The sequence below is a fragment of the Mercenaria mercenaria genome, chromosome 4 (genome assembly GCF_021730395.1).
Source record: "Mercenaria mercenaria strain notata chromosome 4, MADL_Memer_1, whole genome shotgun sequence".
In the NCBI taxonomy this organism is placed as follows: domain Eukaryota; kingdom Metazoa; phylum Mollusca; class Bivalvia; order Venerida; family Veneridae; genus Mercenaria; species Mercenaria mercenaria.
Window position 1 is genome coordinate 52,786,398 of NC_069364.1, and position 15,400 is coordinate 52,801,797.

Sequence of the window (15,400 nt, forward strand, 5' to 3'; positions counted from 1 at the left end):
AAAGTTATTAATATTGTAACAAAGTTCATTTTGTCCGAATACTGTGACATTTTTACTTCCTGTGGAAACCACTTCTATACCCAAAACATTTGGAAACTTTTGGTCTCTTACATTAATACCTTAATTTATAGTACTTTATATTTCAATTCTTAAATATACCTGTCATCCTTTTGTTATTCCATAATCACTAAAAACTTCCAAATTACTCTAATATCCCCCAATTTCTGGGTTCTACTTACCTCCGTTAAGGAATCATCTGCAACTGTTCCGAAGTGAATCGAGTTAAAATGGATACATTGTGACGTCATCTGGATATACCCCAAGTACCTATTTGCCGTCATCTGGAGATGTCACATTCTGATTTCAAGGGTCATGTGTCCTTTTCTTATAAATAGCCCAGATTTTGTATGATCTTTGTGAAATGTATTGTCCGTTTAGAGACGCAAACTCTATTTACAATGTCTCATAGAAATTCTCCATCTGGAGAGGTAGTATCCAGATATTTTATATATATACTAGTCCACTATAAATAAATGTATATTAAGGTCCTTATCCTCTACAATAAAATATAAAAATATGTCAAAGAAGTAGGCAGTCTCCATAACAGGAGTGGTTTCCGGATATATCTGTTTATGTATACATAGACCCTTGTATGTATATATTATATGAATGACTACCATGAATGATGTATGCTAAAGATGTTGCTTTTGATGAGAATAAGTGTGATGTTTGACTGTACTACTGCCTTGCCTCCTACTTTGCCCTATCCTGGCTACAATACCTCCTACAACTACCAAAATTATATGAATGAGAAATGATGTACAACTAACCTAAGTGTACAACTTTTCCCAGGGACTAGCAGGCTCTCCCCGCCGGCGTAACAAAGTAACTTAACGGCTTTTATGCTCCTGAGTGCGGGAGGTAGTTGGTTTGATCTCTGGCCGTGTCATACCAAAGACGTAAAAAATGGTACTATGAGCTTCCTCGCTTGGCGCTCAGCCTTCAGAGGATATTACTAGGACTGGTCAGCCCGGTGTCGGTATAATGTGACTGGGTGGGATATCATGTCATGTGTCTACGGCGTGGTATTCCAGTGAGGCAGCTCTGTAAAGTTGGGCATTGTGCTCACAGCTACAAGTAGACACCGTCGTTCATATGACTGAAAAATTGTTGAGAAAGACGTTAAACCCGAACACACACACACCACCACCAGAAGGTCCTAAGTTTTACATAGACTTATATACAGGAAAAAACTTTCAAAAAATCTTGTCTGACACCACAAGACCTACGCCTTTGATATTTGGTATGAGCAGTGCCTTGTGGTCCTCTACCAAGACTTTTTATGCCCCCCTTGGAAGAAGGTGGGGTATATTGTTTTGCAGATGTCGGGCGGTCGGAATGTAGATCAATCCGTTTCCGGATGATAACTCAAGAACGCTTGGGCCTAGGATCATGAAAGTTGATAGGGAAGTTGGTCATCACCAGCAGATGACCCCTATTGATTTTGAGGTCTGTATGTCAAAGGTCAAGGTCACAGTGACCCTGAATAGTAAAATGGTTTCCGGATGATAACTCAAGAACGCTTGGGCCTAGGATCATGAAAGTTGATAGGGAGGTTGGTCATTACCAGCAGATGACCCCTATTGATTTTGAGGTCAATATGTTAAAGGTCAAGGTCACAGTGACCCTGAACAGTTAAACGGTTTCCGGATGATAACTCAAGAATGCATAGGCCTAGGGTCACAAAAGTTGATAGGAAGGTTGGTCATGACCAGCAGATGACCCCTATTGATTTGTGAGGTCAGTATTTCAAAGGTCAAGGTCACATTGACCAGAAACAGTAAAATGGTTTCCAGGCAGTAACTCAAGAACGCTTAGGCCTAGTGTCAGGAAAATTGATAATTAGGTTGGTCATGATCAGCAGATGACCCCTATTGATTTTTGAGGTCATTAGGTCAAAGGTCAAGGTCACATTGGCCAGGAACAGTTAAAACGGTTTTGATCTTCTTGTCTAAAACCAAAGAGCCTAGGGCTTTGATATTTAGTATGAAGCATCATCTAGTGGTCCTCTACCAAGATGATTCAAATTATTGCCCTGGGGTCTAATATGGCCCCGCCCCGGGGTCACATTGTTTATATAGACTTATATAGGGAAAAACTTTGAAAAACCTTTTGTCCAAAACCACAGGGCCTAGGGCTTGGATATTTTGTATGTGACATCATCTAATGGGCTTCTACAAAGATTGTTCAAATTATCCCCCTAGGGTCAAATATGGCCCAAACCCCTGGGGTCGCATGGTTTACATAGACTTATATAGGGAAAAACTTTGAAAATCTTCTTGTTCAAACCACAAAGACTAGGGCTTTGATATTTGTAATGTAGCATCACCTAGTGATTCTCTACCAAGTTTGTTCAAATTATCCCCCTAGGTTCAAATATGGCCCCACCCTGGGGGTCACATGGTTCATATAGACTTATATAGGGAAAAGCTTTTAAAATCTTCTTGTTAATAACCTACAACATTTAAATTTTGACCACATGTATGGTTTTGAGTGGCAAGATGAACCTTGACATGAGTTGACCTTGACCTTGACCTAGTGACCTACTTCCTGATTTCTGTAGCTGCAGCCTTCAAATTTGGACCACATGCATAGTTTTGTGCACTGAAAAAAAAATTGAGCTTGACATTGACCTAGTGACCATTTTTAGCTCACCTGTCACATAGTGACAAGGTGAGCTTTTGTGATCACCCGTCGTCAGTCCGTCCATCTGTGCGTGCGTCAGCAATTTCTTGTCTGCACGATAGTGGTTTCATTTATGATTTTATTTTAACCAAACTTGCACACAACTTGTATCACCATATGATCTCGGTTCCTTTCTTGAACTGGCCAGATCCCATTATGGGTTCCGGAGTTATGGCCCCTGAAAGGGCCAAAATTAGCTATTTTGACCTTGTCTGCACAATAGCAGCTTTATTTATAACTTGATTTTTACCAAACTGACACACAACTTGTATCACCACGAGATCTTGGTTCCTTTCTTGAACTGGCCATATTCCAATATGGGTTCCAGAGTTATGGCCCCTGAAAGGGCCAGAATTAGCTATTTTAACCTTGTCTGCACAATAGCAGCTTCATTTATGATTTTATTTTAACCAAACTTGCACACAACTTGTATCACCATAAGATCTTGGTTCCTTTCTTGAACTGGCGAAATTCCATTATGGGTTCCAGAGTGATGGCCCCTGAAAAGGCCATAATTAGCTATTTTGACCTTGTCTGCACAATAGCAGCTTCATTTATGATTTGAATTTAATCAAACTTGCACAAAACTTGTGTCACCATAAGATCTCGGTTCCTTTCTTGATCTGGCCAGATCCCACAATGGGTTCCAGAGTTATGGCCCCTGAAAGGGCCAAAATTAGCTATTTTGACCTTGTCTGCACAATAGCAGCTTCATTTATGATTTGATTTTAACCAAACTTGCACACAACTTGTATTACCACAAGATCTTGGTTCCTTTCTTGAACTGGCCAGATTCCATCATGGGTTCCAGAGTTATGGCCCCTTAAAAGTCCAAAATTGGCTATTTTGGCTTTTGCAGCCATAAAGATACTTCATTTATGGTTTTATTTGATACAAACTTCCAAAATATCTTCAACAACAATAAATCTTGGATTCCATGACAAATCAGAACCAATCGTAGGTTCCAGAGTTATTTTATATCTGATTACCTCCCCTGATTGTAATCAAAATGGATTTATATCAGTAAGTACTTATAGGACTTATTTGAAATTTCATTATTGTCATTAGTTGGACTGAGCCAATCAGGGTAGATAACTATGGACTTATTTTATGTCAAATTACCTCCCTTTATTTCAAATTAAAATGGGTATATCTCCGTAACTAATGAAGATACTGATCTGAAATTTCATTTATGTCAACAGATTTATTTGGCAGATCCTTCTTTTGTTCACTTACAATAATTTTTTTTTAATTACTTCCCTTTTACGTTACTATAAATAGCTTATTTTTAGTAACTTTTTTATTATTGGCCGTAGGGAAAAACCGAGACCACTTTTCTGTGGTACAACATGGATGGTATCTCCAATTTTTAGGTGTATTTTGACATATCTGTACCTTGTAAGAATTTTTTTTCTTTTTGGTTAAATTTCTTCTCTTTGTTGTTCCTGTCCTTTGGACTTTGATATTCTACTGAGGACCTTCTTGTCCTCAAGTGCAATGATAACAGGTGAGCGATAAAGGGCCATTATGATATAAAGGTTTGATCTCCACCAAACTTGTCCAAATTATTGCTCTAAGATAAAAAAAATGGCCACGCCCCTCTGTCTGATATTTATTTACTATAGGCTTTTATATAAGAAACTTTGAAGTCTTCTTCTCTGAATCAACAATAGCTGGAGCCTTGAAATTCGCGTATGATATCAGATTTGTAATTTCTATCGTAATAATTCAAATTATTGCCCTAGGTTTAAAATGTGTGTGGCATATTACAATATAGGATAACATAGAAGAAACCTAACTTTGTACTTAAACACTCTTGAAGCCTTGTAAACAGGTGAGCGTTTAAGGGTCAATGACCCTCTTTTAACTAAACTGGTAGCTCAGTACCTTTTCCAATATAGCAATTCTGATGCGGGAGGCATATACTATAGTGATTGTCCTGTCCGTCCGTCCGTTCATTCGTCCGTCCGTCTGTCTGTACGAGGTTAACCAGATGGGACCGTTTCGTCTAGCATCAATACCCCTTACTAGAATGACTTGATACTAATGCTGATGTAACCTGTGACCATTCCTCATCTTCAGACATAACCTGACCTCAGTTTAACCTTGACCTTGAACATGGCCTCGTTTTGGACTTAGGTTGCTTTGTATCGACAAGGATGCCACCGGGGGCATCAAGTGTTTATTGAACGCAGCTTCTTATTTGGCTAGTTATATATGTAAGCTAGTAGCTCAGTACCAACTTACTGGAATGGATTGAAACATCACAAACTGGTCTGGTGTGATGAGCTAACATGCATTCTACAGGTTACATATTAACTCAGTATTGCATTTTTACAACTTTGAGCCCCTTTTACAGCTTTCGTATTAATTCAGTTGACAAAGCTGTTGAAAGGTCGAGCGTTGCCGTCCTCTGGCAGCTCTTGTTATATCTCCCCCAACTGTTTTTGCCCTGTCCGTCTGTCCATACGTACGTCACACTTCATTTCCAATCAATAACTGGAGAACCATTTGATCTAGAATCTTCAAGCTTCATATGGGTTACAGTGCTTATGGAGTAAATGACCCCTATTGCTTTTGGGTTCATTCCGTCAAAGGTCAAAGTCACAGGGGCCTGGACATGGAAAACCATTTCCAATCAAAAACTTGACAACCCCTTGACCCAGAATGTTGAAACTTCATTTGATAATTGGTCATGCAGAGTAGGTGACCCCTATTGATTTTGGGGTCACTGTGTTAAAGGTCAAGGTCACAGGGGCCTGAACAACAAAAACCATTTCCGGTCTGTAACTTAAGAACCAATTGACTCAGAATGTTGAAACTTGATAGGATGATTGGTCACGCAGAATAGATGACACCTATTGATTTTGGGGTCACTCTATTAAAGGTCAAGGTCACAGGGGCCTGAACATGGAAAGTAATTTCCGATCAGTAACTTGAGAACCACTTGACCCAGAATGTTGAAACTTCATAGGATGATTGGTAAAGCAGAGTAGATAAACCTTGTTGATTTTGGGCTCACTCTATTAAAGGTCAAGATCACAGGGGCCTGAACATGAAAAACCATTTCCAATCAATAACTGGAGAACCACTTGACCCAGAAAGTTGAAACCTCAGAGGATGATTGGACATGCAGAGTAGATGTCCCTATTGATTTTGGGTTCACTCCGTTAAAAGCCAAGGTCACAGGGGGACTGAACATGGAAGACCATGTCCGGTCAGTAACTTGAGAACCACTTGACTCAGAATGTTGAAACTTGATAGGATGATCCGACATGCAGAGTAGATGACCCCTATTGATTTTGGGGTCACTCTATTAAAGGTCAAGGTCGAAGTGGATAGATAATGGAAATCCAAACCGGTTTATAACTTGAGAACCATTTGACCTAGAACCTTCAAACTTCATAGGGAGATAGGAATTACAGAGTAGGTGACCTCTTTTGTTTTTTTATTGGGTCACTTCATCAAAGGTTAAGGTCACAGGGGGCTGAACATAGAAAAAATCAATAACTTTAGAACCACTTGACCCAGACTGTTGAAACTTAATTTAGGAGGATTGTACATGCAGAATAGATAACCCCCTAATGATTTTGGATTTGTTTTTTGTTTGTTTTGGGTTTAACGTCGTTTTTCAACAGTATTTCAGTCATATAACGGCGGGCAGTTAACCTAACCAGTGTTCCTGGATTCTGTACCAGTACAAACCTGTTCTCCGCAAGTAGCTGCCAATTTCCCCACATGAATCATCAGGAGTGGAGGACTATTGATTTCAGACACAATGTCGTTTATCAAATAGTCACGGAGAACATACGCTCCGCCCGAGGATCGAACCTGCGATCCGTAGACCGACGCTGTTACCTACTGAGCTAAGCGGGCGGGCCCTAATGATTTTGGGGTCATCCTGTTAAAGGTCAAGGTCACAGGGGCTGGAACTTGGACAACCGTATCCAATTAATAACTTGAGAACCACTAAGCCCAGAATGTTGAAACTTAGTGGGATGATAGGACATATCAAGTAGGTGATCCCTATTGTAGTCAACAATCAGTGTCTCTTTGACTTTCGCTCTTGTCTCCTATTGACGTCTTGCATATATGACTATGCATTGGAGGAGACATGCGCTTTTTGTGGGCTTCCCACCCACCCATGAGTGGTGGGGGCATATAGATTTGCTCTTGTCCGTGCATCTGTGCGTCCATCCGAAGATCGTGACGCGCCTAGCTTAAAAAGTATTTGATATAAATTGATGAAACCTTGCATGAATCTTTATCATGATATGAACTTGCGCGACTCCTATTTTTGTCTGGCTCCGCCCCTATTTTTAGCTCAAATGCTCTGAGTTTTTCTGATCGCTCGATGTCCGTCGTCTGTCTGTCAACATTTAGCTTTTGTATGCGATAGAGGCTGTATTTTTCAACTGATCTTCATGAAAATTGGTCAGAATGATTACCTTGATGAAGTCTAGGCCGAGTTTGAAAATGGGTCATCTGGGGTGAAAAACTAGGTCACTAGGTCAAATCAAAGAAAAACCTTGTGTATTTGATAGAGACTGTATTTTTCAACTGATCTTCATGAAATTTGGTCAGAATGATTACCTTGATGAAATCTAGGCCTAGTTCGAAAGTGGATCATCTGCGGTCAAAAACTAGGTCACTAGATCAAATCAAAGAAAAACCTTGTGTAAGCGATAGAGGCTGTATTTTTCAATTAATCTTCATGAATTTTGGTCAGAATGATTACCTTGATGAAATCTAGGCCGAGTTCAGAAATGGGTCATATGGGTTCAAAAACTAGGTCACTAGGTCAAATCAAAGAAAAACCTTATGCATGCGGTAGAGGCTGTATTTTTCAATTAATCTTCATGAATTTTGGTCAGAATGATTACCTTGATGAAATCTAGGCTGAGTTTGAAAGTGGGTCATCTGCGGCCAAAATATGATAGTCTTGATGAAATCTAGGTCAAGTTCGAATATGGGTCTCGTACTTGGGGTCAAATATTAGGTCACAGGTCGAATCAAAGAAAATACTTATTTATACTCAAGATTTTTGCTCCAATTTTAATGATAATTGGTCAGAATATTTTTTCCATGAAATCACTAGGTCAAACATGTTTACACTGTTAAGGTGTGTTATGGTGCCGGTGATAATAAAATTAATTATATGAATAAAGTATCATAATCTGTTTAATTGGAATGAAACATCACAGCCCATGATCAGGTCGGCATGACGTCAGTTCCATAGCAACTAATAATGCGATATATTGCTGAAGTAAATGAAAAACCTAGCAACGCGTAGCGATAAAATGGCCTAGATCTTGCCAGTTGGTCAAGGAATTTCTGTCTTCAAAAGCACAGCTGGGGTGAGGAAGGGGGCCTAATGGCTAACACAGTATGGTTCCAAGAAATAAGAGCTATCGTAATTGGAAAATCAGTCTACTTTATAAGAATTGTGTGATTACTGTAAAAGTAAAAAAAAATAACGTAATTTTGGTATTTTTAATTAAAATCAAAATGTTTGTTAATCATATATAATAATAAAAGGAGCTGTCGGAGGACAGCAACGCTCGACTAAACAACAGCCTTGTCAGTTGAATGAACATAAAAGTTGAAAAAGGGGGATAATTTTGTAAAATTGCGAAACCTGTAAAATGCATATCAATTCGTGACAACGGACAGTTGTGTGAAGTTTCAATCTATTCTCATTAGGCCATTATAAATTAATTGCTAGATTTTTTTCCAAATTTTTTCCTAAATTGGGGCGAGGGGTGACATTTTAATTTTAATTTTAATTTTTTATTTTTCTTAGCCGACGCTTTTATGGTTGAATATGTATCATTACTCTTTATATCTTGCTATAGGGACTGTACAGATCAATTATTTTGAAAAAGCACAAATAATGTGTTAAATGTACATGTTTGTAACCTTTGGATACTTAGCTGGTAGATTTGAGGCATTCTTAGATGTAGCTAAAAAAATTCAGCTCAGAGATGTTTATATGCTGTTATGGATCTCTGAGCTGAAACGAATCCCGTACTGAAACCTAACCAGGAATTGTGCCAGAAGTCTGTCACGCTACAATTTCATCAAATGAAATGCAATGGACTCACCTTTTTAGCTCACCTGTCACATAGTGACAGGGTGAGCTTTTGTGATCACCCTTCATCTGTCATCAGTCCGTCGGTCCGTCCGTCTGTCTGTCTGTCTGTAGACACAGTCTTGTTTGCACCATCTCTCCTCATCCCCTTGACACAGTTTAATGAAACTTCACACAAGTGATCAGTAATTGTGCATGGGGCATGTTAGGTTCTTTCAGAAAATAAAACTTGCAGAGTTATGGGACTTTGTTTTTTGTTACTATACTATATACATGTACATAGACACAATCTTGTGCGCACCATCTCTCCTCATCCACTTGACACAATTTAATGAAACTTCACACATGTGATCAGTAACAACAGTAGTTGTGCATGGGGCATTTTAGGTTCTTTCAGAAAAAAAAATTGCAGAGTTACGGGACTTTGTTTTTTGTTACTAAACTATAAACAAAGACACAATCTTGTGTGCACCATCTCTCCTCATCCCCTTGACACAATTTAATGAAACTTCACACAAGTGATCAGTAACAACAGTAGTTGTGCATAGGCATGTTAGGTTCTTTCAACGACAAAAATTGCAGAGTTATGGGACTTTGTTTCTTGTTAACATACTATGTACATACAGTCTGCATATGCAGTCTTGTGCGCGCCTAATCTTTCGAACCCTTGCACACAATTTAATGAAACTTCACACAAGTGATCAGTACCAACCCTAGTTGTGCATGGTGCATGTTATGTTCTTTTAGATAAATATTCTGCTTAGTTATGGGATTTTGTTTTTTGTTACTATACTGTATACATACAGTCTATATACATACAGTCCACATAATTATGCAATCTTGTGTGCGTCAAATTGCAATGTACTGTGTCAGTGCATGCAGGGGGTACATTCATCACCTTTAGTTTAGCTGTAGTTTCAATCAGCCATATCCCACCATGGGTTCCAGAGTAATGGCACCTGAAACGGCAAGCATTTTCTAGTTTTGGTCTTCTCTGTATGATAGTGGTTCACTTTTGATTTGGTTTAACCAAACTTGCACACAACTATAACCCTAAGATCTCGGCCCTTTCCTTGAACCAGCCATATTCCACCATGGTTTTAGAGTTATGGCCCCTGAAAGGGCCAAAAATTGGTTATTTTGGTCTTGTCTGCACAATAGCAGTTTCATTTATGATTGGGTTTAAACCAAACTTGCACACAATTTGTATCACTATAAGATCTCGGTTACTTTCTTTAACCAATCCTATTCCACAAAAGGGTCCAGACTAAGGGCCCCTGAAAGAGCTAAACATTGGCTGTTTCGGTCTTGTCTGCACAACAGCAGCTTTATTTATGATTAGATTTTAACCAAATTTAAGATCTTGGTTCCTTTCTTGAACCAGCCATATTCTAACATGGGAGCCAGAGTTAATTGACCCTGAAAGTGTCAAAAAATTGAAAATTCTATAGAATGGACATTTCTGAACATCACACGAAATGCATGTCCATGTAGGCAATATTACTCAGGTGAGCGGTCCAGGGACATCATGGCCCTCTTTGTTTTTTATGCTCCTTTATGAATGATTAAATATACTCTTTAATTTATCACCCATTTTTGCGAGTGTTAGTTTGAAAATTTCGAAAGTACATATGTATGTAAGAATAAGAACTCTCGTACAGTACTTTTACCTTTAATAGATGTGGATGATATTACCTGCATTATGAATAGAGGTATATTTTTGCCAGGTTCAGGCATTATGACATTTTGATTATTTAGATTTTTTTCAAGCTTCAATAAATGAACAGAACACTTTCAAAAATGATTATGCGCCAAAAGAAAACACCTCTAAAGACTCCATTAAGCACACAAACTGTTTGAAGGATCTTCAACAAATTTTAGTTGTATTAATTTCAACATTTGATCTTCCCAACTTGACTTAAACCCATATATTATACAATTTAGAATGAAATATTAAAAGTATGTAATATAAACCTTCTTGATAACTTAATGTACTGGAATAAAAACCGCTGGACTTATAGCATTCTCTTGATTTTTCAGGCTTGGATATTTCAGATTCGGAACAAAGTGATTTAGATCTTGACGTCTTAACACAGAAGCAGTATGAGATTGCTATCAAAGAGGGTAAAGAAGAAGATAAGACAATCAAATTAATGATAATAGGATGTTATGGACAAGGGAAAACTACGTTGGCAAGAAGATTATTAGCACAAGATGTTGATGGAATAGACAGTACAAACGGCATAGATATCCACAATGTTGCTTGTACGCAAAATGGAGCTGTATGGGAAAGTCGGCAAGATGAAAATTTACAGTACGAAAGCTTGAAAAGACTTGCAATGATTAATGTTTCAGAAAATTTGTCATCCTTAGGTTCTGATAATGAGAAAGTATCAGAAATTAATCCCTCTGCAGATATTGAAACATTAGGTACAATGAGCAATGATTCTTTACCTTTATCCCAAAATGAAAGTGAATCAAATCATTTACCATCTAAGACAAGTATTGATATTAAACTCTTTCAGAAGTTAAAACAGGAGTTACATTTAACTAAAGATGAAAAGACGCAAAAGGTATCATTGTGGGACTTTGGCGGACAGTTTGTATTCTATGCTACGCACCAACTCTTCCATTCAAGAGATGCAGTTTATTTATTGGTGTTTGATCTGCATAAAGGGCTTGATTCCCCAGTAATCGATGAGGACTACCCTGGTGGTACACATCCTTTAGTGAAATCTATGAAGGATTATATTGAGTTTTGGATTACTTCAGTTCATTCTTATGTCGGGAACAAAGATGCTACACATCCACAGGTCATTTTGGTCGGAACACATAAAGATCAAATTAAAGATGAAAAAGAGGCTGATGAATATTTCGAAAGTATCAGGGAAATGTTTGATGGTCGTAAATTAGGAAATCATATCTACCCTGAGTGTTTTGCAGTTGCAGGAAAGGATCCGACTGATGACCAAGTAGATCGTCTTAGAGAGACAATAATAAAGATAGGAAGACAAAATAAGCAAGTGATACCTGCTTGCTGGATACCTCTGGAACTTGAATTGAAACAAAGAAACAACGAAAACATCATAACTTTTCAGGAGGTGATAGAAATAGACAAAGTAATGGACCAGCCGATAGGTTCAGCAAATCAGGTAAAGTCTTTTCTGAAGTTCCACCATGCAAGAGGCACATTTATCTATTTTGATGAAGGCGAACTAACAGAGTATGTCGTTGTAAATCCGATATTTATCGTTGATGCTTTTAAATGCATCATTACATCCGGTAGATTTTGCAAATGCGATAGAAACCTGAGACCGTTATGGAAAAAGCTTACTGTGCACGCAATTCTGGAGCCAGACCTCCTGAAGGCTGTTTGGGGACACGATGCTGAAAATCGATTTGTCAAATGGAGAGATGTTCTTATTGCCATTTTGAAAAGACATAAGATCATTGCTGAAGCACTGAAGTTAGATGAAAAATCTGAAAACGTTTCAACTCTTGGTTACTTCATAGTACCGAGTTTCTTGAGAAAATCAAGGCACAACGAGATAGAAGCATTCTTGGAAGGGCGAAACTGTACTTCAGTTTCTCTTGTTTTTGAATTTGACAATGAAGCAGTGGTGCAAACAGTATTTCAAAGGATTACGGGTGCAGCGGTAGGGACTTGGTCTGTGGTTGACTTTCAAGAATGCAATTTGCTGTTTGAAAATGCAGGAGTGTACAGACTAAATCTGAGCTATGCAGGGATGATTGTATTTGTGAAAAATACAATAGAATTGCTCGTTGTTCACATGTGCCCAGGAGAAAAGATCTCTTTCGAAGTTCCAGACTTCTTTCGTCGATTTGTTGAAAACGTTATCAAGAATGAATTCAGAAAGCTTAACAGCGCTGATGTCTCTGAGCTCCAGTCATTCAAGATTGCTGTAAGGTGCCAACACAGTCTTCACAAATGTAAAGGAAGTAAAGCAACTCATGACCTTGAAATGTTGAAAAGCCAGTCCGTGAAAAAGGTGTGCTGTCCTGACAATTTGGCACATGAAAGCCTTCATATTGACCGTATATTGCAAGAATGGTTTCTGTATAAGATTACTAACAAAGTAGTACCACGACGTAGGTTATCACAGCAAGAATTTGTTTTGTTGTCTTCCGCCATAGGATCTGAATGGAAACTATTTGGACTGCTACTAGAAGTTGATGAAGTAGCTATACAACATATAGAGATGGACATTCAGAGAACGGCTATGAGAATTTATGAAATGCTTCAGACTTGGAACCAGGAAAAGAAGGATGAAGCTACGTTAGATGTTTTGGTGGACGCAATTGACAAACTACCACCGAACACAGTCAAGTTGGACGTTGTAAAAAATTTGATTGATAATATCTGATGGCAGTAAGGCTCATATAGATTAGACTTATATAGTTGTAACACTTGTATGTAAAATACAAGGTACAGTTGGAATCCTAGGCAAACATCTTACAAAAATAACTAAAACGAAACTATGAACTACTGCAGGTCGGGATCTACGTCGTATTGGTCCCGCTTACTTGGTACAAGACCTCGCAGGTGATATTTGACTCAACAACATTAGGTCTGGCAACTTTGGTTCATTCATAAAGGTTTGTAACGTACAGTGCTAATCTGTACAATATGCATGGTAAAACATTTTATGAATCGTCTCGATCTCGATAATGATGACAATATGATAGTGGAAGAATATAGGAACATGCAGAAATTATGGCTATTGCGGTGGAATTATCTGATGTTTTAGTTGATTTAATCACCATCGCGGCTGTTACAAAGGCAAAATATGATTTTTATATGAGATTTGTATTCAGTTACATGAACAAAGCCATGTACATTGGAATAATTCGTGGTTAATTATTATCTCTGTTTAGATATATTCAAAATGAAGTAGGCGGTGCATTGACAAATAGTTTTGACGATGCTGATAATTATATATACGTGATTTATATGTGCACACAATGACTTCAGGCATTTAAAACGTGAAAAGTCAAAGCTGGTTTATCATGGTCAAGCAGAAGCGAAGAAGGCAGTGTATTTTCAAATGGTTTCGATCAAGCTCAGATTTTTTCGTAAGTTTTTTTAACAGGTGCACGATACAGATGAAGCATTTAAAATGCTAAGATCAAAGCTGGTTTATCGTGGTCACACAAACGCACATATCTTTCAGGGTGTAAAATTCTCAATTTCTGTTTCATGTATAAAGTAATAGTAGCGACTGCTTCTATGGAATTGTGTGTCTTGTAGAGCTTAAGAAATTTAATATGACTGAACTGTTTTAAATTCTATTGTATGACCAGATCTTGAGTCACAAACATAGAATAAAAAACATAATTATATGATTATCATGTCTTATTATTACCTATTAATGAAAAAGAATATGTAGAAAGCAGTCGAAGAACTTTCGTTATTAATATCAGATTTTTGTGCATCTTGACTGTTGTAACATATTGCTCTCTACATAAGCGTTTTGGAGTATGTCAAGATGGATTTACAAAGTCGGTGGTTTCAACAAGAAAGCTAACCATGTTCGAAATTAAGCAGCCCGTTATAGCCGCATGGGTCAAGGAAACATTGTTATACTGAAATGGTCATCGTTACTGTCAAATTTCTGGATTAGTTTTAGTAGCTTTCTGAAGGCTTGTCTGATTCAGCTACTTCAAAAACAGATAGAGATACTACATTTGTAAGGGAATAGTTTATTTCTAACCACAAGAACCTGTGTTCGTCTTTCTTATAACATGCATCCACGTTAATAAATGCATTCATTATACAATTGTGACTCAAATTGCTCATAATTTCTCCGTAACAGACATTACTACAAGTGATTAGACAAGTTCACATCCTTTGAAACCCTATATAGCGGCCTGCTACATGTGTCTTATTTCTGTCATGTAAAGTTGTAACATTCTTGTTGTTTTTCTCTATGTTTTAAAAAAAAAATAATTGTAAACTTTTGTTCATTAGACATGCCAATCTGTGCCTGTGCCAGATACAAAAAAAGGTCATACATGCTATCGATACCAATTATTGTCGTACTATAATGACAGTCAATCTAAAAAAATTAAGAAGTTGCCGGAGTGTTATCAGGCAATATCTATAACATTTCATCCCGTCCCTAAGCCTGACTTTGGCATTTGAAATAGGGTTATGGACACATATGAACATTGTTATACTGAAATACCAATTTTGTAAACATGGCCGCAAGGGGCTTGGTCACTTTTCCCTATATGATGGAAACTTTTAAAATCTTCTCGTATGAAACTGCTGGCCCGATTATTAAATAATTTCACACAAATGGTCCTTGTGTAACACTCTGCCAAGATTGTTCAAATTATTTTGATTTGTCAACCAAGTGTATAGTGGAAACATTAAAAATCTTCTTGACCAAAACCACAGGCCCTAGGGCTTTGATATTTGGTACGTAACATCATCTAGTGGTCCTCTACCAAGATTGTTTAAACTACCCCGTAGGGTCAGATATGGCCCCGCCCCGGGGGTCACATGTTTTATAAAGACTTATATGGAGAAATCTTTGAAAA

The 15,400-nt window shown here is 37.9% G+C and overlaps 1 protein-coding gene across 9 annotated transcripts in view; it reads left to right on the forward strand.

Moving 5' to 3' along the window:
• Positions 1-14,197, forward strand: part of LOC123551704 (uncharacterized) — a 60,926-nt gene extending 46,729 nt beyond the window's left edge. For 8 of the 9 annotated variants that reach the window (XM_045340819.2, XM_045340814.2, XM_053541185.1 and 5 more), the window contains one exon: positions 10,877-14,197. In XM_045340819.2, coding sequence (XP_045196754.2) covers positions 10,877-13,221 — 2,345 coding nt within the window. In that variant the 3' untranslated portion in view covers positions 13,222-14,197. The remainder of the gene's footprint in view (positions 1-10,876) is intronic. The other variant, XM_053541184.1, reaches the window with a different exon arrangement.
• Positions 14,198-15,400: the final 1,203 nt, after the last annotated feature.